At 36.7% G+C, this 22012-nt stretch overlaps 1 protein-coding gene across 11 annotated transcripts in view; it reads right to left on the reverse strand.

The window, feature by feature from the left end:
• St7l (suppression of tumorigenicity 7 like) overlaps positions 1–22012 on the reverse strand; it is a 164472-nt gene that overhangs the window by 70221 nt on the left and 72239 nt on the right. For 10 of the 11 annotated variants that reach the window (XM_015502183.2, XM_048814524.1, XM_048814531.1 and 7 more), the window contains one exon: positions 17997–18136. In XM_015502183.2, the coding sequence (XP_015357669.1) occupies positions 17997–18136 (140 nt within the window). Of the gene's footprint in view, positions 1–15957; positions 16721–17996; positions 18137–22012 lie in introns of those variants that run through there. The other variant, XM_015502184.2, reaches the window with a different exon arrangement.

Below are 22012 nucleotides of genomic sequence, written 5' to 3' on the forward strand. Positions count from 1 at the left end.
CAGAATGGAGTCAACTGGATAACTGGTGAACCAGTATTGGGATTAGATAGGGGGTGGGGAGAAAAGTTTCTGACATCTTAGGCTGGGATTAAGAGGAAGAAAGTTTTGGAATACTAAGAAGGTAAAGGGGGCCATGGCCAGTCTAAACTCAGGAACAGTGTTGAATGGATTCACTAATACTGCCATGTATACCAGACTGCTGAGAAGAGCCTCAGGTCCCAGCCAGCCCTGATCTTTCAAGAACATCCAGATACCACATTAAAGATGGCATAGGCCTTTCAAGAGAAGTCAACCTGAGTTAAAAACTACCTGTGCCCTATTATTGATTCTTTGATTTTTGGTTCTTACCCTGTTAAAGGAAGTGAGTAGACCTCTTCTGGCATCTCATATTACTCTATGCTTTTTTCTCTGAGCTCCAAATTCTAGCTTACAAAGATGCAGATTTTGCAACTTCCTATAGTTGGTTAAGAGAACAAGCTGTCCAGAGAGTGAGAAGGATAAGCAAAAGAAAAGATATCTATTTCAGCCCCAATACAGAAGCTGTATGGCTAAGCAATTAAATTTTTCCTCTTAGTCCTTAATTTGCTTCTGCATTCCAATTAGCTTTAGACAATTGGCGTTCGTTCTGCACTATACAAACAAACTAATTTATTTGGAACAAGCAATGAAATGAGAACTTTATTTGGTGTGGTCAAGGCTCCATTTCTGTTACTCCTCCACTCTGCCTCTAAGCAACCCCTCTCCCATCCCTCCCATATTTGACAGCAGTCTGTACCATCTGCAGCATCCTAGCTTTTCTCATGTCTTCCACTTCTCCTTGTTGGTTCTCATTTCCTTTAACTTTTGGTAAATATTTAGGTATAATGCATTGCAGTAAGTGCTATTTGGACACAAAGTTTAAAAATACTATCTCTATCCTTTGAGTATCTTTTTAGAGAAGGCACGTTACTAAAGTACCTCAGCTGCACAGTCTGTAACAAGTAAAATAAGAATGCCAGTCTTAACCTACCTAGCCTTGAAGTTAAGAGCCAACTTTTATTGTTATTAGCCTGAATAATGGCACTAATCCACACTCTTTCTTACAGGAATGTTAGTAAAATGAAATCAGGGACTTCAGATTAATTAAAAGAATCCAACATCGCCCTGAGGGTCTATTCCTAAAGTTTTGTCGATCTAACTCATGAATACACACTGCCTTGTTTCAACTCCTCCCTGTTGCAGAGAATATTTTTTTCTTTCACATCCCTTATCAAGAACACCAACCACTAAGTCCTTTGCCAAATTCTCAGACCCACTCAGGACATGAGAGTCTACATGGCTTAATAAAAGACAGATAATCAGGATTATTTTTTTCCTTAGCCTTTTCTGAGTTTTTTATTTAAATGCTCTCAGTGGTCATAGGGCAGAAGCCCAAGCTAGCTGGGGAGAAGGGAGTACACTAGGGAGAGTATGTTTCTCATCCTGGGGAGGCATTCAGCCTAACTCCTGCAGCCAAATTACAGCACCAGAGAACAATGCGATGCATTCCTGGGCATTCCTGGGCAGGTCGGTGGGACCCTGGGCGCCTGGGCCTAGTGGAGAGAGGTGCCAGACACAGAGCTCTCCGTAAGCAATCCTGCAGAGCCGCCCCCTGGGTGCAGAAATGAAATACGGGAGAGCTTCACATTACACAGAGACCTGTAGCTCACACCTGGTTATTGATGGCCTTAGTGGAGGCCTCTGCCCCCACCCTCCACTTGGGAACTGCCTACTACTACGGGGGTTGGGCATCTTTGAAGCAATGTGGTAAAATAAGAAAGAGATGCTTTCTTTTTGCTCTGCTGTGTCAGCCCAAGCACAACCACAAAGATACACATGCAAAAAGCACACAGACATGGGCATACAGGAGGTGCACACATATGGATGCACACGTAGCTTCTCTCTGCATGGAAGTTGTAGTCATGTCCCTTCATCCAATCCCCACAAAAGCAACTAGATTTTCAACAAATCCTTCAAAAAGTGTATTAAGAACAGGGTACAGCTGTAACCAAGTTACAAAGCTGCATTATCAATATGCAGGCAACTGCATGGGAACTAGTACTCCTCCAGGAGGTAGCGGGGGAATGAGGCCGAATGGCTATGAAGAGACGACATCAAGGGTGCAGAAGTGCCACCTAAGCAGAGTGGCTGAAGCAGTACAGCTTAAGGCTGATTCGTGCTGGAGACAGTAAGATACACATCCTCGTGCTCTCGTGGGGTAGTTTCCTGTGACTGCATGAGGTATGTAGAATTGCATGGCCTGCTGCTTATGACTGGTTTTAAACTCTTATTGGGTTAGAAAACAGAATGGTTTTGGATTTTAGGGATGATGTTCACAACAGAGAGGAAGTGAAAGAGACCAAGCAGTGACTTCACTAGGGTAAATGTGTCACAGTTGCATTGAACGCTTTCCCAGAAACTGTTTTTTCTTTGGGTGATTGACAGGTTTCAGGCAGTAGCCACTGGGATGTGCGTAATACACCAAATCCTAACTAGAAGGTAAAAGATAAAGGAGAGAAATAATTTATAAGCTCATTCCCCTACTTCTCATTCATGGCCTAAATTATCTCTGAGCATCTTAGTAGAGTTTCCTCATTTACCTAAAATATTTTAGCTTCCCCTGATTTGAACATACAAGATAAGCATTCTCCTCTTTGTCCCCTAACTCTGAAATATGCTGGCTTAAAATTTTCCTTTGTTCACTGCCATTCTGCCCATGAATCTATGGACGGAGCAGTTGCACATGGGCATTCTCTCTCTTTGACCAAAGAAGCCAAAATCTGAAAACTTGATATCAAAACCCTGTTTCTGTTTCTGACCAAACAGGCTATACTGAGTGAAGAAAAAAAGAAAGATGGTTTCATCCATAGATTCATTCTTTGATAATGTTCAAATTGGGGCTTTCCCCAAGAATGACAATATGGTTCCTAAAAAGCCTTATTGTTGACAAAATGCCTGAGTGTGTATGTACATTCTTGTAAACAATCCTGTGATGTAGGGGTTTAAAGGATGCCATTTAAAGGATGCCATTCACAGAAGGTCAGTGATTTGTCCAAGATCACACTAACAGTGAGTGGCCCAGCTAGAACTCAAACCTAGGTCTTCTGACTTTAAATTCTGGGTACTTGCCTCAAACCATGAGAATGTCTAGGACTGGGGGCACCAGGGTACTAGCACCTTCAGAACAGAAATTGCTATAAAATGTTCAAGCCCCATAGGACTCTTAGGATGGCTAGAAGAATACATCTGAGCCAAGTTTACAAAGGAATAGCCTGTGCCTGTCTGAACATCATCAACATCCTCTTTTTGCCACTTTGCCACTATTTCCACCACTACCAGGTGCTCACTATACAAAGTATCCCACGTTTAGCCAACTCAGGCTCCTCGTTCTTTGTAGTCCTTTTCCCCTTTTTCTAGATTAACATTAACATTTTTTGCTTTAATTTTATCTAGTTCTTTTCAAGTGTTGCTAAATGTCTAGACAGAGTAGAAGTAGTCACGAGAAACCATGAGAGGAAACTATTAAGACTCTGGGCTTTTAAGTATACACTAGAATTTCCTTTAAGACTTCATTCTTTTTTAAAATGCTGTCAACTCTTGAGTTTCTAAAGTGAGAACAGGTAATAAGGGTGTTAAGAAACCGTCCTCTCCCAGCCCAGATGCCTAACCAGGGCTTAGTAAAGATCCTGGGACCTCTAGCTAAGACACAATTCATCTACACCAAGACAAGAGGCATCTGCCCTGCAGAGAAATCCCTGTGAGATGAGGCAGACAAAAAATTTTCACTTGATCAAAACTTTTTGTTGCTCTCCTCCCGCCTTCATTCAAAATTTGGACCTCTGTTTAGGTGCAAGACAGTGAAGAAAAGCAGTTCCAATAGAGGATATGTGCAAGGGGGAACCCTTCCCTCTTAGATCCTGGAATGTATTCCATTAGAGACACAAAAAACCCTCAAATACCCTACCTATCCCACTGGTTCACCCCAACTGTGAAGGCAGAAGGGAAAGCTGCAGGAGCATCAATCACAGATCTGAGAAGCTATAGCTCTCTGACCTGAGACTCTGTTTGAGCTAGAGAACACCTCAGGAAAATAGTCTACCTATATAGTTAGGATTTCTCCCCTAGCAAACCTTTCTTTTTGGTCCATCGATCTTGGCTCTCATTGCTCTCCCTGCTTCCCACCCCCACTGAACTCTGCATGTGGGCTCAGAAGTCATCATCTAAAGAATTCCATTGCTCACCTCCTGCATAGCAGCACAGCCCCATGAGGCCACACACCAGATGGAGGGGATAAAAGTACGAGGTCATGGCTTCTAGCAAGAGGCTTTTTCTTAAACTAACCCTGACTCCTAGAAAAGAGGCAGAGCAGGAGAGTGTCGGGTGAGCTGCTGACGACAGCAGCTTCATAGGTCTTATGTTAAAAAGAAGAACACTAACTTGGCTTTCAGTGGAAATATCCCTACTCCACCTCCAAGCTACTTCTGCTCTCACATCTGCTTCTTGAAGGTGTCTGAGTAGAATGCAGAGATTGTCAAACCAAGGGGTTAAAATCCTTTCCAACTGCAGGGACCTATTTAACAGGCTGCCACACACATGTGCTGTGGTGAAAGCCAAGGCCAGAACACATGCCTTGTTTCTCTAGGAATGTAACTGTAAGTAAAAGGAAAGGGTATGGAAGGTGGACTGGAACTCTGAGGAAACTGAAAATGTTGTCAATAGGTCTTCAAAAGGTTTGTGTGGAATAAACAAAGAAAAGAGAATAGAGGAAGATCATCATTCCTAGAATGACTGTACTTGTTGGGTGACAATGTACAGAAATAGCAATTATAAAGAAGCAAAGTGGTTTAACAGACTAGGAAATGAGTCTTATAATAAAGGAATCAGGTGAATGAGATTAACCAGAAATGGCTTTCTATAGGAGGTGACTTTAGATTTGGAATTTTATAAGATAAGGCATGAAATATTTGAGGACAGTCAGGGAAAGGCATTCTAAAGAAGGAACTGGGGCAAGGCACGGTGGCACACGCAGCAGCTCAGGAGGCTGAGGCAGGAAGATCATGAGTTTGAAGCCAGCCTCAGGAATTTAGCAAGGCCCTAAGCAACTCAGCAAGACCCTGTCTCTAAATAAAATATGGAAAGGGCTGGGGATGTGGCTCAGTGGTTAAGCATCCCTGGGTTCAATCCCTGGTGTTTAAAAAAAAAAAATAGGAGGAGGAGGAGGATCTGGTGTATGCTAAAACTTAGAAGCAAGAATGTGCTTGTTATAAGGAATTTCAAGCAAGTACACATTATATACATTGGGGGAATAAAATAAGACTAGAATAATGAAATCAGGGCTTAGATAATGTAGGATGACTATGTACCTAGACTGTCAAATGGTTCAGAGTCCCCTACAAGCCACACAACCTCTTGATGTATGTCAGTAAGTACGAAGACACTTATGGGAAAACACAAGGATGAGCTCGTTTGATACAGACATGGGGACTAAAAGACATGTGCATTATAAAGATCAACAAAATTTTATGTATCATTAACTATAGATCCTAATCATTTGAAATTCTAGGCTAAGAAGGAGATATTAAATATCCTATCCAGACTGTGATGCATTAATGTAGACTTACAGGCTCAGCACCTGGCATCCATCAAGCCAAACTTTTTTTTATATATTTATTTTTTAGTTATAGGTGGACACAATATCTTTTATTTTTTTAATTTTTATGTGGTGCTGAGCATCGAACCCAGTGCCTGACGCATACCAGACGAGTGCTCTACCTCTGAGCCACAACCCCAGTCTCAAGCCAAACTTTTAATAAATTAAATTTGAAAAAGGAATAATTTCAAATAGAAAATACATTTTTTTCCTCACTTCCAACTTACAACTTGACAAATCCCCTATATTCCATTTGATATACTGGATTTTTGTGGCTAGCAGATATCTGAGGTTATAGTGAAAACAGGGGAACTGGAAAAGAGCTTTAGACATTCCAAAACTAATTCAGTATCAAATGAGGAGATAGTTCTAGTATATTATAGGGCACTAGAGCAGCAGAGATGGGAGATAAATATTAATTTCATGATCTCCAATTAGATCTCTAGTTTCTTAAATTTTGTGAAGGTAAAACCAGTTCTTTACCAGGCTCTGTCATACTTTTTAGCTGAAAATCTCTAACTTGTTAGGATAAGAAGTACAAGGGCAACCTTGAACTTCCACAGCAGTTCCCTGGTGCCACTTTCAGAAATGGAATACATTTTAGATTGTGAGTCTGACCTAGCATGGCACACAGTATATATACTTTTGTGCACACTGAATAACCCAAAAGGTGAGCAGTATCCTAGGTTTCTGCTTTATTTAAGTGGCACCTTTTGGTGCTAAAAGGAAGGCAGCCACTTAACAGTTATAGCATTTGTTAGTATCCTCTTAGTTTTTCCCCTCCCCTAGGCAGTTTATAAAAGGTGATTTCTGAAACCCTTCACAAAAGAAAAGCTCAAGGGTTTACATTCAACTGTGACACCACTATGAATTCATTAAGAAGCATGTTTCAGGTTGCACTATAATTTCCCTATGTAACATAAACCCATGGAATTTGACATAAGCTGATTGCTCATGCTGGTTATTTTATTTACATTTCTGAATGGAAGGGATTTCAATACTCATAAAATATCTAACTGAGTTATTATTTTTCATCTGTTCTCCCAGAGCAGCTATTATAAAATAGGTCTAGAGACAGAAGTCTCAACGTGTATGACTGGTTAAGCAACCAGAGAAAAGTTATTGCTCAAAAAGCAATTTTAAAAATTCAATATGGAATTTGAGGCCAAACCAGAGGTATGGTTATTCTCAATGCCATCTGAAAAAAAAATTAAAAAGGTTAAATAACTGAGTTCCTTATCTTCATTCAAGTCCTATGGGAATAGGTAGTGGCTTCACAGGAACTCAAGAGGCTGAAGTTCATTTAAGTCTTTCTGGAAACTTCATGTTAACAGACACAGTTACTAGTATAAACAGGAACACAGGTGAATGGATAAGAGTTGAATCCTTACTAACATAATAACTAATCCTCTAACATATAAAAATTAAACTTCCAAATTGGAAGATGCCATGATGCATCTAACTTAATATCTGAAGATGCTAATCCTACCCAAAGAATAATAAATTTCTGCTTTGTTCCAGTAGGTTTGGCAAATTCAGATAGATTGTTAGAAAAGTAATGGGCACCAAGAAATTCCAAAGTTTGATACTCAATCTTCTGCCTCCAAGTCATTATTCAAATCATCTCTTTCTTATTCTACAGCATTGAGTTCAATCAGTATATTCTTCAACCCTCTAGTACAACCTTGGGCCTACTACTCTTCTACTCCATTTACTTTCATCATTTTTCCATATTGATCAATTACATGTTTAATTTTATAAACTCCTCAAGAAAAGATTCTATGTCTATTTTAAGATATGTATTCCAAAGTCATACCTAACAATCCAGTTACTTGACTGAGATAGCCCAATTAGGATATATTTTTTCAGTTTCCTGGAGAAAAAATAATCTTGGTGGTTCTCTCTGCAAAAAGGCAGAATTATCAATGATGCAGAATTGATTGGTAAAATTTAGCTTGGAATCATAGGCAAAGGAACCTTATTAAGCGCCTTACTCTGACATCCCTTTAATTTTTAAATTAATATGATATGTGCCTATTTTCAGAATTAGTGACTGCAGGATGAAGCTTTGACATTAACAAATGTGCTCTGGGAAATTCTGGGTGGCTGTCTTAATTCTCTCTCACATGTACATAGAGCCGATTAATTCTGGCTCTAACTCTATTTCATTCTGCTTCACAATGACATCATACTGTTTCATTTTTCAAAATGAGGACTCCTTTAGTCCTTATTAATCTGTCATTACTAGGAATGAGAATATATTAAAGAGGAAAATATATGAGCACAGAGGCTTCTGTCTTATGGCAGTTACCATGTGAATCTGAGGTCAGATATTTCTTACTTAAATAGTTGAGGAGCTCTTCATTGTTCGATAAATTCTAAACTTCATATATAAACACTACAATGAATATTGCTGTTTACAAAAACATGGATATTGGCAGCTAGGTATATTTTTTTCTTGAAAAGGAAAAAAATAAAGATACTTCTTTCTATATTTTCATGTTTGACTTAAAGGAACCCTAAGCAAAAATATCCTTCTGCAAAGAAGTACCTTTTATCTAGACTGATTTTGGGGGTTACTTTATGAAAGACACTTGAAATAACTTGTCAGCAACTTCACATCAAATGAATTAATATGAAAGGATGAACTAATCAATTGTGGCCTCTATCTTATATCAACACATTTTCATGCCTTTTTCAAACCCCTACCACTAAACAAGGAGCTTACTTGTGAATAAAGAATATATTTTATACCTCAAAAAGTACCCAACAAAGATTTGTTCATTGAATTAGTGAACAAATAGATCCATTAGTGGTAACATCCTAATGCAATGAATTAAAGACTAAGAAACATAGTATGTTATAGAACATTTATTAGCATATTTTAGCATGTTATGGAATAATGGTTATAATATTTTAAAATGCTGAGGCTCTTACAAAACCTAAACTTTGATAATAAATTACGATACACTTTTTGGAATTCTTCCATGTAATAAGCTAATACTTAAAGGAGACTCTTTTCAGGGTATTCAGGACTCTGAACTGAATATTCTAATCATTTTTGTTTTGTTATAAATACTTATTTTTTTAGTTGTAGGTGGACACAATATCTTTATTTCATTTTTATGTGGTTTGAATCCAGTGCCCCATGCATGCTAGGCCAGCCCTCTACCATTGAGCCACAACCCCAGCCCCTTGTTTTGTTTTTTAAAGGTGGTATTACAATACCTAAAACAGACCAAGAGCAAATTAATAAGAAAAGTCTTCATAGCCAGGGCTTAGCTGAATTAGAATCCCTGAGCTCCCAGTAAGGGCTAAACCTCCAAAGGGGTCAGAGTCAAGTAAATAAAAAATCCAGCTGATTTTTATCAGACGGCAAAGTTTCAACTTTGAGTACCTCAGCAACCAAGGATGAATTATGTATAAGATTTGTTAAGTGCCTTCATCCACACCCCAGCTAGAAAACATTTTTCTATCTCATTGTGACTGAGGGAAAAACAGCAATGTATTTGCCTGCCAAGAACAGCTGTGGCTGTGCTCTAGATAGAAATCTAACAAAACTAAGAGATTAAAATTTAATTGTAAAGCTGCTACTACCTGGGAGTAAAAGCTTGAACTTTGGCTTCAGGGAAAAAAAAGGCAGGGGGACTCAAGCATATTGAAAATATGAGAACAAGAGCTGGTATGTTTCTAACAAAGAGTGTGAGAATATGCTCCCTTCTTAAATTCTCCTCCAAACTATTTCTCTCTGTATGTCATACTGGCTACAGGCAAGAGTGCTCAAAGAAAAGGGATATGGTCCTTTTCTACACTTTGAATAACATATACATGTTTTTGTTTCCAGAATGACTGAAATTATAGAATGAGGTAGGAAGGTGATTACTTACTTTGAATTCTCTGAATATCTCCTCTCTTAATTTTGTTGAGCATCACCTAAAACTCAAATAATTTCTTTTCTTGAAGCTGGCTAATGTCAAAATAGACCTAAAGCCAGGTGTGGTGGTTGCATTCCTGTAATCCCAATGGCTTTGGAGGCTGAGGCAGGAGGATCCTAAGTTTGACGTCAGCCTCAGCAACTCAGTAAGACCCTGTCTCTAAATAAAAAATCCAAAGGATAGAGAATTAGCTCAGTGGTGGAGCACCCCTGAGTTCAATCCTCAGTACTAATAGAAAGAAAGAAAAAATAAACAAAAGATGGACCTAAAATAATTTTAATGAGATAATTTTGGCCCCCCTTAACTCCAGTTAGAATACTAGTAAAATCAAGTCTCTCTTTGTAAACAAACAAAGAACTCATCAGCCTTAAGGAACACACGTAAGTTTCCTGCCCACTGATGTAATTACTAGAAGTGTAACTACTGTCTAAAATTCTGTTAGAAAAAAAAAATCTCTCAAATTCTGATATATTAAACTAAAAATTTATTCTATTCATCTAACTCTCCCCACAAAAACTTCACAAATTTTTAATTTGATTTTGAAAGAAGACAATGTTGAAACATAAGATACATTAAAATGTCCCCCCCCCTGAATATTTCAGAGCATTGGTCAAATTCCCACTGAATCATCACAAACCAGAGTCTGTTTCTTCATTATTACTGTATATTTTAAGCAGTCAGAGAGGCTGGCATCCTTTATACAGTTATGTATGTGATGTAAATGACCAAATAGCATTCTTTTTATTATTATTAATTTTTTTTTGGGGGGGGGTGTACTGGGGATTGAACTCAGTGGCACTCAACCACTGAACCACATCCCCAGCCCTATTTTGTATTTTATTTAGAGACAGAGTCTCACTGAGTTGCTTAACACCTTGCTTTTGCTGAGGCTGGATTTGAACTTGCTATCCTCCTGCCTCTGCCTCCCAAACACTGGGATTAGAGGCATGCACCACCATGCCTGGTCCCAAATAGCATTCTTTTTTAAGGGGCTAATTAATTAGCAAGAGAAGGAATGAAATTAGAGTGGACCAATGCTTTTCTGAAAGACAGAAAAGCAAATGTGCACTCTTTCATTTTAAAGCATCAGAGTTCATCAAATAGACTTATATATGTGAAGAGATCCCATGTGCAGCTTTTTTGTCTACTGATATCTTTGCCTTGGTGGTAAGCATTTCTCCAATTTAAAGACCCTTTCTATTTTTCTGGCAACCCACATCAGCTTTTTTCATTTAAAATTCTCTTCTAATTTAACTCTTCAGGAATACTTCTCTAGCAAAACCACTTGACTATCACTACTCCATCATATATCTGGTTTTAAATTTACTCTTTTTTTTAGGGGGGGGGTGCACTGGGGATTGAAACCACGGCCTTGCTCATGCTAGGGAAATTTATTTTGTACTTGTTTTTGTATTAATTGTGAAGTGATCTATTATTGAAACCATGAGATTTTGGGCACATTATCTAACTTCGATGCCTCAAATTTTGCATCTAAATCATTAGATTATAATTTGTCCTCTAATAAAAAAAATGATGAGTATAAACTCAATGGAAAAGAACTAAATGAAATCTAAGTTACTTTTAACTTAGAGTTTAATACATTAAATAGTTTTACTAATTTTGTTCTTTCGAGCATTAGAAACTTGGTTGATCAGGGAAGGTTGCAAAACTCCACTCAAGGAGAAAGATATAAACTATTCCTCAAGATCATGATTTTCTTTTGTGTCCCATTATTCTCTCCATTTAGAGAACTATGTTGGATCTACAAAAGACAAAGATGTTTTCTAAAACAAACATCAATAGGTTTCCTAAAGTGAATTCTAATATCAATAGTTTAATGGTTTTGGAATGAGCAGTTTATGTCACCTATCTAAACACAGCTCTACTAAAAACTGCTAAGCAATCCAAATGCCCCAAGTGCTAATGATTAAGGAATAAATATATCAGTTGGTGATAGCTGTCCTAAACTTTGGCACCGAGACTTTAGTTTTGAGAGGAAAAATGATCAAATACACTGCCAAATTCAGGGAGAGCTTTTGTAAACTTCACAGGCATATGGTAACAGGAAAAAAAGGGTGCTGTTTGCAAACTTCAAATTCAATTCTGAGGAAAGGATATAGACATGCATTAAAAATAAAAAGTACATTGTCCTAGCCGGGCCCCATGGCACATGCCTGTAATCCCAGGGGCTTGAGAGGCTGAGGCAGGAGGATCATAGGTTCAAATCCAGCCTCAGCTAAAGAGTGACGCTAAGCAACTCAGTGAGACCCTGTCTCTAAATAAAATACAAAATAGGGCTGGGGATGTGGCTCAGTGGTCGAGTGCTCCTGAGTTCAATCCCTGGAACAACCCGCCAAAAAAGTACATTATCCTGCTGGGCATGGGGGTGGACACCCGTAATTCCAGCTACTCAGGAGGATGAGGCAAGAGGATGAAAGTTCAAGGCCATTCCGAGCAACTGAGCGAGATCCTGTCTCAGAGTAAAAGAGGGCTTGGGATGTAGCTCAGCGTTAGAGCACTTGCCTAGCATGTGTGAGGCATGCTAGTATGTGGCTGGAGAATGAGTGTAGAGAAGACTACATTGACCTAATTTTTATTATTATTTTTCTTTTTTTGAAAAGATGAGTTCAGTACTTAAAAAATTTGAATAAAGGATATTAGCAATTTCACAAATTTCTGTCTCAGTCTTTATGAGGGAAAATAAAAAGGATAAAGCATGACAAATAACTCTACAAAATAAAAAAATATCTTTTCTCTTGCTACAAATAGTCCAGCTGATACAGAAAATAAAAATTGGATATACCAGACTGCCCAAATAAAGACTTTAGAGGCATTAACAATGGAACAAAATTGTAAATGTTAAAAGATTTTCAACCTTACACAATACGTTCATTTTATGATCTGTAGAGTCTTTGGGAAAATCTCAGATATATTATTGTGGAAATAGCTTAGTTACAGAACAATATTTTATAATTCAAAATGTTTAAAAACTCTATCAGTCCTTATGAACTAAAAAAGTCTCAAAGCTTTGAAAAATAATTCATTTTCAAACAAGATGAAAAAAACTGTCAGTTTCATTTCTGAACATTAATTTCTTATACATGTATATTAAGAAAAGAGATACAGGGGCTGGGGTTGTGGCTCAGTGATAGAGCGCTCACCTAGCATATACGAGGCACTGGGTTTGATCCTCAGCACCATATAGAAATCAATCAATAAATAAAGGTGTTGTGTCCAAGTACAACTAAAAAAATTTTTTTTAAAAAGAGGTAGTCAACTATCACACATTTTTTAGCATTAATGAAGTCAGATGGAGAATATAAAAAAAGATCTTTCACTTAAGAACAGCTTTCAAGTTACTGCTTATGGCAATGAAAAACTGAGAACCTTTAGAAATAATCATATTTTTTCTACTGGTACATATCAATCAATATTTAGTTTAAATTGTCTATCAATTCCCCTAGTTCTTAAGCTGATCTTTGCCCTGGAAAAAATGAGAATAGTAGACAAACTTTCCCCAAAGTTTTGTTCACTATTCAGTTAAAAAAACAAAACAAAACAAAACAAAAAAAATACTTGGCACTTAGATCTGCTTATTATTTTGAAAAATGTAATTTTGGGGAGAAAATTTTTAATTATTTTTAGGAAGAGCCTGAAGAAACCCCAGTGAGATACTCTGTAGAGAGGTCCTTTGTTAGTGTAACATCTGACCTTCTATATCTTTGGAAATCATACAACTTGGCTAATGTAGTCCTTAAAGAATTAATCAAGCAGATTGTAAGGCCCTAGTTACAGTGGAGCCAGCCAATTATGAGTTGCTCAGAAATTCATCACTGGCATGTCCAACCACATTTTCCCACATAAAGATTAGTAGAAATATGTTGGAAACAAGGCCCATTCCCACCCCAGCACAGCTACAGCATGTGCTCAGTGAAATTCAACAAAAGTTTTGCTTTAGTAAAACAATTTGAAAATCTTTTTGATTCCTGTCTTTAACCTAATAACTTCTGCCAACATTGCAAAGACTGCCCTATTTAGTTAAAATCCAACTAGGAACTTTTATATTCAAACACAATTCTCAATTCAGTGCCTGAATTCATAAGTAAGTTGGTGAAAACCCCAAATACAATCTTTGTCTTTTTACTTTTGTGATAACACCCTCCTGAGCCTTATACTAAAGAGAAAGCTTTTTCTGCAAGAGGGAAATGAAAGGGGCCAGAGTAGATGAAGATTGGTTCTCTAAGGAGAGGGCAGTGCTGCTCTTAAATAAAGAAGCTCCTTTCAGATAAGCAGAATCAGATTCCAGTTCAGTTGGTTTGCTGGCTACCCTTACTTTGAACTCTCATATTTAACCCAGCAGGCTTCAAAGCAGGTGAGAAAATGACCTACCACTTAAAAGCAATTTTTCCTTTTTCAGGAATTCTGGCCTTGGAGAGTATCAGCTCTGATATCAGCACATTCCACATCACTAGGGATTTATGCAACTTTTTTCATTGCTGTATGTCTAATGTCAGACCAGGTTTTCATCTCAACCAGGAGGGAAAAAAAAAGCGGGGGTGGGGGCGCAGGCCTAACTTGTTAAAAATATTAAGTCTTATTCCACAGAGCATTATACCATGCAAAACTAGAGGCATTAAAACCACTACCATTCTAGTTCATTCTCTTCTGTTTATCAAAATCTGATGTGCCTTGAGTATTAAAAACCATTAATCCCCAGTGCCAGGCATCATAAAAATTTGTAACAAATACATTTTAAGAAATTAAAATTGAATTTACTCTAGCAAGTGAATTAATATAAAAAGTGTTATATGAGGGAAAGACAATGGTAACAATAAATAAATTTAGATTTTTTTTTTTTTTAATTTTGAGACAGGGTTTCATTAAATTGCTTAGGGCCTCTCTAAGTGGCTAACACTGGCTTTGAACTTGTGATCCTCCTATTTCAGCCTCCTGAGTCACTGGGATTACAGGCACACACAACCATGCTCAGCTTAGGATATTTTCTTGAATGGCTTCACCTTACCAAGTGAAAATATAAATACATTTCAAACATATTTCATAATCTGGATGTGGTGGTACAGCTATATAATCCCAGCTATCAGGAGGCTGAGAGCTCAGGAGGATGACAAGTTTGAGACCAGACTGGCCAACTCAGACCTTGTCTTAAAATTAAAAAAAAAAAAAAAAGGGGGGGAATATAGCCTAGTAGTAGCAACCCCTGGGTTCAATCCCTAGCATTGGAAAATAAAACAAATATGTACTTCATCCTTTCCCGACTTAACTGAAAATCCTAATAGAGGCAGCTTGCAATATGCCAACAGGCTTTATTCTATAAGGCAGTTTTCCAGTGCCAGAAACTTGAAACAGTTCTCTCTTTGTGGTTCACATACACATAATATGCTAAGGGTATAATGCTAATAATATTGTTTAAATGACACTCAAATTACCATTTATGCTTCAGTATCTATGGAAAATGCATTTTGATTAGGATACAATTATTAGGATACAACTCCTCCAAACAAGGAGAAGGCTCTTTTGTGACAATGATGAAGGGAACAACAGCTAACACCTACTTTTTATTGTGGGCAGACATGGTTCTAAATACTTGATATATTTTAAGCTCATTTAACCCTCACCAAAATCTATATGCAGTTAGCACTATTCTCATTTTACAATTAAAGATAGAAAAGGTTGGGGCTAAGGTTGGGGCTCAGCAATAGACCGCTTTACTAGCATGTGTGGGACCCTGGGTTTGATCCTCAGCACCACATAAAAATAAATAAACAAAATAAAGGTATTTGTCCATCTACTACTAAAAAAATTTTTTTTTAGAAAGGGTAGAAAAGGTTAAGAAACTCACCTGTGGCTGCATAGCCAATAAATGTAAGAGCTAGAATATAAAGTAAAGTAGTATGGTCCTCAGAGTCTCTGCTCATAACCACTCTGCAATACTTCTCCACCTGGATGATATGGCACTAGCAAGTGTTCTGCATCCCTCATATTGGTGAAGGAGAACAGAACAAGGTTTCTTAAGCTTAATATGCATATAGAATAACCTGGGGATGTTGTTAAAATGTAGATTCTGATTCAGGATGTCTGCAGTGGTGCCTAAGGCTCTGCACCTTTAACCAGTTCCTGGGTGAAGCTGGTGCTCCTAGTGCATGGAGTGAATAACTAGAACTTGGGCCTCTAGTTCCCTTACTATTTTTTTGTCAAGGCATATTTGTAAGTTGTGTTTATGAACTGGAGACTGCCCATACTATAATTATTTTCCATTAACTTTCAAATGAGACCTGCCTTTGGAACTACCATATGAGAAATGCTGCTGTTACCAACCACACAAATACCCAAAGATAGTGAATAAATGTTTGTTTTATTGTTCATCAACTAAAATCACAGTATATCAATAACTTTTGGTCTAAAAAAGAAACTTTTCACTTTCAAATATGTAATTCTTCACTCTCAGACGCTGCTAGAGAAATGCTAAAGAACTTATGCTAAGTAATCTTTAAGACTCTTCAGGTGCAATTAGTGACCTCTTAGGTAAAGGCAGTCACTATACACCAACAAGGATGAATAGAGCATACACTGACTACACTTTGCATTAATTTTAGCTAGTAACTCATGGAACTATACTACTAACAATTGCTACATACCTATTTCAGATTTTAGATCTCCTTGCTCTACACCTCCTCCTTCCCACTCCACTGCCCTGAAAGAAACCCATGGATCATCCCTCCCATTGCTTGCCTGTATCTTTTAAATACACAGGTATGCCTTTTTCCTAGCTATTAAGTGAATGGAATTCCCTTTTTAGTCCTGTTTTTTGTTTTTGTTTTGTTTGTTTTTTCCATACCAGATTACACAGTAAGGTCATTTCAGTTTGAGATGCACTCAATTCCCAATCAGCACACTACAAACAACAGTTATGATATAATTAATCACAAACTTCCTTTTTACATTAAAAGGAAACAGAATAGTCAGTTTCCAACTTAAATATCTATATTCCCTGAACAACAGTGGAAATTCATTCTTCTTGAATCCTGTCCCAGAATCAATGCATTCTCAGACTCCCAGGCCTATAGCCAGTGGCAACTTAACACATTGTACAGTTGACCTGCAGGGAGAAAGGGAAACCAGTGCTCTTACCACTGGTGCCAGAGAAAGCCAACTGGTCTGTAAGGCACACAATAAACTATTCTTAAGGCAAGCAAAGAAATTGTGAGGGAAACAGGAAGTCAGAATGGAAGCATATAGGAAAAAAATACAGAAAATAGAAGACCAAGTAAGGACTAGTTTTTCTATGGCTCTGAGTGCTTTTATATTTGGGAATATAATGAATCAGCATTTTAAATATTTTCAGGTTTTAACTTTTATTACCTAGTAAGACTGCAAAGATGACAAGAAAAGATGGATTTCTAAAAAGTCTTCAGAGATTTTAGGAGAATTATCTTTGGTAATTTTACTTTGAGCCAGTGACAATAATTAACAAATTTATATAGAAGCATGAATAGTGATGGAACCGCCTCTTTAATATCAGTCCTTAAGTACTTAGTGAGTTGGGAAGTGGACAATTCAGAATTAAAGAGTAAATATAAAAATAAAGGCCTTTCCATAGCTCTATATCCAAGATTTTGGAAGGTCTACATGAACAAACAGACAAATTAAGAGAACCTTTGAACCTTTTGAAGCACATTCTGAATGCAAGGCAAACATTCTGTCTGTCCCATTTTACCTACTTATTCTCCATCCTAGTTGATTTTCAAGTTCAGCAAATCCTTAAAACTAATGATTTAATGTAAATGGAAAAATCAAAAGGCTTGTTTACAAAACAGGGAGCTTATTCTTTTTTTGTACTGAGTATTTAACTGAGGGGCATTTTACCACTGAGTACATCACCAGTTCTTTTTATTTTTGAGACAAAGTCGAGCCAAGTTGCTGAGGGTCTCATTAAATTGCTGAGGCTGGCCTCGAACCTGTATTCCTCCTGCCTTGGCCTCCCACGTTGCTGGGATTACAAGCATGCACCACCATGCCCAGCAAAACATGGAGATTTTTAAAGGCCAAAGAAAATGCAATTATGTTAAAAAAAATAATTTGAATGTTCTTTATCTAGTAGTGAATGCTGTTTATCACTAGAAGTTATCTACAAAGAACAACTTTATAAAGTTATAGCACTGTATTCTTTAAATTTTAAAGCAACAGAAGTATATAGCTCAAATCACCAGAAATTTATGTTTGACATATTTGTGGTAGTAACTTTACAAATTGATTCCTGTAATTTACTATAACAAATATCTTTCACTGCTCATCTGGGTTAGTCCAAACAAACCAGAGATGGTGTCTTGTGTGTTTTACAAATATTCTACACAAGTCCTTGAGATCATACTTACAGCTTTAGCAAAAACACCCATGATTTCAGGAAATTGGTGTGTGAGAAGGGCTATCATTGCTGTAGAAGAACACAGTCCTGCTGTAAAATGGATGAAAAAAGGAAGCTCCTTCTTTGGATAAACAGAAACATGATGAAAGGCTGCAAAGGAAAAAGAGAAGGAATGAATTTTATTTTACAATATGATGTAAACCAGTCTTAATATTTTCAAATTAAAGTTATATATCTAAAAAACCAAAAGGAAAAATTTTTAAAGAAAAAAAAGTTATCTCTAGCCAAGGAAGGTAAAAGAAATTAATCCGTTATTAATTCTAGCATCAACAGTATATCCACATAGCCAGATGACTGTTTTGGGGTTTGGGAAGAGGATGGTATCGTGGGAAAGAACATTGATTACAAAGTCATGCTGAGGTGGTTTTGAAAAAGAGCTTTGTCACTTATTAGCTGTGTGATCATGAATAAGTTGCTAAACTCTGTAGAAGTTGCTATGGAGTTGTTATGATGAACACTATAAGTACTCAATAAATGAAAGTTGTTCTTAATTCTTCTTCTTTGGAAGCTGAGACTAGTATAAAGAAACAGACATGTCATGGGGATTCCTAGAACCACCAGTTAATAATAATTTTACACAGTTATTAATATGTTCTATATGTGCCTTTCATTGAGCACTGTAAAAATTAAACTAGAAAACCAAAGCCTATAAATGAATCCCTTGTCTTATTTTACCACATTTGTATACTCATGTATCATTTTTCCAGTGGCTACAGATTTCATTACCAATTATACTCAAGTATTTATATTTTATTTAAAATTTGAAAATATCTGAATAATAATATGGAGATGAGCCTATTATAGTGCCTGACACACAGTAGGTACTCAAGAAATTTCGTTAAACTGAGAGCTATTATAAGACTTAGAATAGCTCAGGAAGTTGACTGCTCAGGGCTGGACACTAACCCAGGAATTCCTGATGTAATATCCTGCATTAGTAAGGGATGACTAATTCAGTGCTGAACCAAGGTCAGCTATAAATTTCACTTTTTTAAACATAATGATTAACAGAGAGGATTACACCTAAGCTTCCTTCAATAGCTTTATGCATCATATTATATTCAGAAAGTATATACGAAAAGCCAAACTCATTTAAAAAATCCAGAAAATTGCCATAACTTTGAGCCATGTTTAAAGTAAAAACACAATGGAACTGAATTTTTTTAAAAATTAGAAACATTAGAAACTGTAGACAACATTGTGCTTTAATACCCAAAGAACCAGCAATCCCCTTTGCCCTATACATCAGCTATGAAGTTGACTTCTTCCAGCAAACCAAGAGAAACTCTGATATTTCAGAAGGCAGGGAATAAGACAGTAGAATTAATAATATTAGCTAAACAGTATAGCATTTTATGGCTTATAAAGTGCTCATTTGATTATTTTTCAATAACCTTGACATAGATAGCCTTCTTCCCATTTTATAAGGTAGAAAACTGCATAGCTTTAGTGGGAACATTTTCTAAAATATGAGATTTTTATACTGTAGAAGAGAACTAATTACTTCTTTTTGGATTGCTTTCTGTAGATTCATTTGTCAGTCAATGTTTGGCTAATACATCAATATAATGGATGACTGATTTCAGTACAGAAACACTCCCTTGGAACGAAAGTTCAAATTTCATCATTGGCTTGTAGAGAAAAATTTATCAGGAGGCATAAAAGACAAGTAAATAGCTATGTGAACTAGGGGAATAGTTCAAGCCTGAACTTATGAGGTCCATAAGCAAATTCCAGAATGCTGTAAGTCATATCAAGATTGAAGGAGAATTAAAAACAAAAAACATTAAGTACTCTTGGGTATTAGAACTCCACATTATTAAAAAGTTGTTCACTCTAACAGAAAAGTAAGAGACAGAAAAAAATAGCAATATATACTGTAATCAAACAAAATCCTCCAGTCTTCTACTTCTACCTCCTGGAGTTTGCACCTATATGGATTTAGAATTAATACAGGCTTGCCAAAAAATAAACTGTCTGGTCTTATAGCTTATGGCTCAACATATAAAAATAACTCCTGTTTTATTAATATCAATATGTAAAGTGGGCCTTATATTAGACAACCCTTATAATAATTTACAAAGAAGCATTATTTTAATTGCCTTACCTAATATCTCAGATACTCCTTATTTGAAATTTTTTTCTTCCTTTTGGTTTCTAGAATATCTACTTCTGGCTCTTGTTCTGGCTTTCTGACCACTCCTTCACTAAATTCTCAACTATTTTCCTGCCATCAGTTCCTTAGACATTTTTGTGCCCCTATGGTTCTACACTTAGTTCACTTCTTACACTATACAGTTTCCTTGAGAGATCTCAATCGTGCCTAAGACTTCTTTTGCTATCTAGAGATATATGGAGAAAGAGATGCCAGGACCCCAGGACCATGCCTGGTCCTGTCCTTAGGCGACAGCTAAATGGACCAGAAATAAACATGTGGATAAATCTGATTCTCTTTCATAGAAGTTGCAGGAATGAGATATTATTCATTTTGTATTGTTTGTGTGAACTGATGACATGTAAACACAAAGCCACAGGGGCATCAAGTTAGACCTCTTCAGTGTCTACAAAAGGAAAGACAAACTGCAAAGAGAAAGATATAATAAAGTAGATAAATTGGGAGAAGCAGAAATAAGAAATCATATAAAAATAAAGAGGCAGGAGTGGGGGATGTGGCTCAGTGGTAGAGCGGTAACTAGCATGCACAATGCCCTAAAACCCCAGCACACCACACACACACACACACACACACACACAAGAGGCAGGATGAGAAAGGAAAAACAGAAAGTGAGAACAGGAAAAACTGAAAAAAGACAGCCAGAGATATGCAGACAACTGGCTTCTAGAAATCCTAGTGGCCATTTACTTCCTGATCATATCCTTTATGACATCCAACTATTTAAGTGTTGTTTTGGGTTTTTTGATGACTTGGTGTTTTTCCAACAAATTCCCATTTATGATGAGGTTAGAATGGTTGGAATGGTTCTCTTTTACTTATAACAAGAGTATGTGTCCAACATCTATTATGTGTATATCATATACATATACTTTTCTCTCTCTCTCTCTCTCTCTCAATATATATATATATATATATAAAAATACATCTTAGACACATACATTATACAGATACAAAATATAAAGACTTATGTGTATGTAAAATTGATTATGTAATAAAATATTTAAGTACACATACACACACATATATTTATACACATAAACATGCATTTGTGCATAAATAAGTACAACATTATACAAACAACATAATCAAAGCCTGAACTTATCTATTTTCTCCACCTCTATTCCCAAACCTGCTCCTCCTGCTGTAGAAAAGATTTGCCATTCTCAGAGTCACTGAAGTCAGAAAATTGAGATTCATCCTTGATTTCCTGAAGAGATAGGCTCAAAGTTTCCTTAAAATCTCTTCCAAACACACAGCATTTAACACATTGTTTATCTATCAGTAACTTTCTATTAACCATGAGCAGCCTAGGAGTTCAGAATAGGGTAGGGAGGAAAAGATACTAATTTTTAACATTTTGTTGAGTACTTACAATGTGCCTGGCATCTTTAGAAGAATAAGTTAATGAATCTAACTAATTTGAACAAAATTTATTGAATTATCTTTTATGGCGAACCTTATAAGAGAGAATTACAGGGACAATAAAGAAAATCCTGGCCCTCAAAGAGTTTATAATCTAATGTGCATATATGATTATACAACCAATGTAATTCTACATGATGTATAACAAGAAGAATGAGAAGTTATACTTCATATATGTATAATGTGTTAAAATACATTCTACTGTCATGTATAACTAATAAGAACAAATAAAAAAGATCTATATAATTAAAAAAAGAGTTTATAATCTAGAAGAGGAGCTCTCAAAGTGCTCAGTATATTTATCTCAACAGATGATGGAAAATAAACGACCCTAGGAGAGAAACAGCAGCATACTTAGTTTGCCATAA

This window comes from Marmota marmota, unplaced genomic scaffold (assembly GCF_001458135.2).
Source record: "Marmota marmota marmota unplaced genomic scaffold, marMar, whole genome shotgun sequence".
Taxonomy (NCBI): Eukaryota; Metazoa; Chordata; class Mammalia; order Rodentia; family Sciuridae; genus Marmota; species Marmota marmota.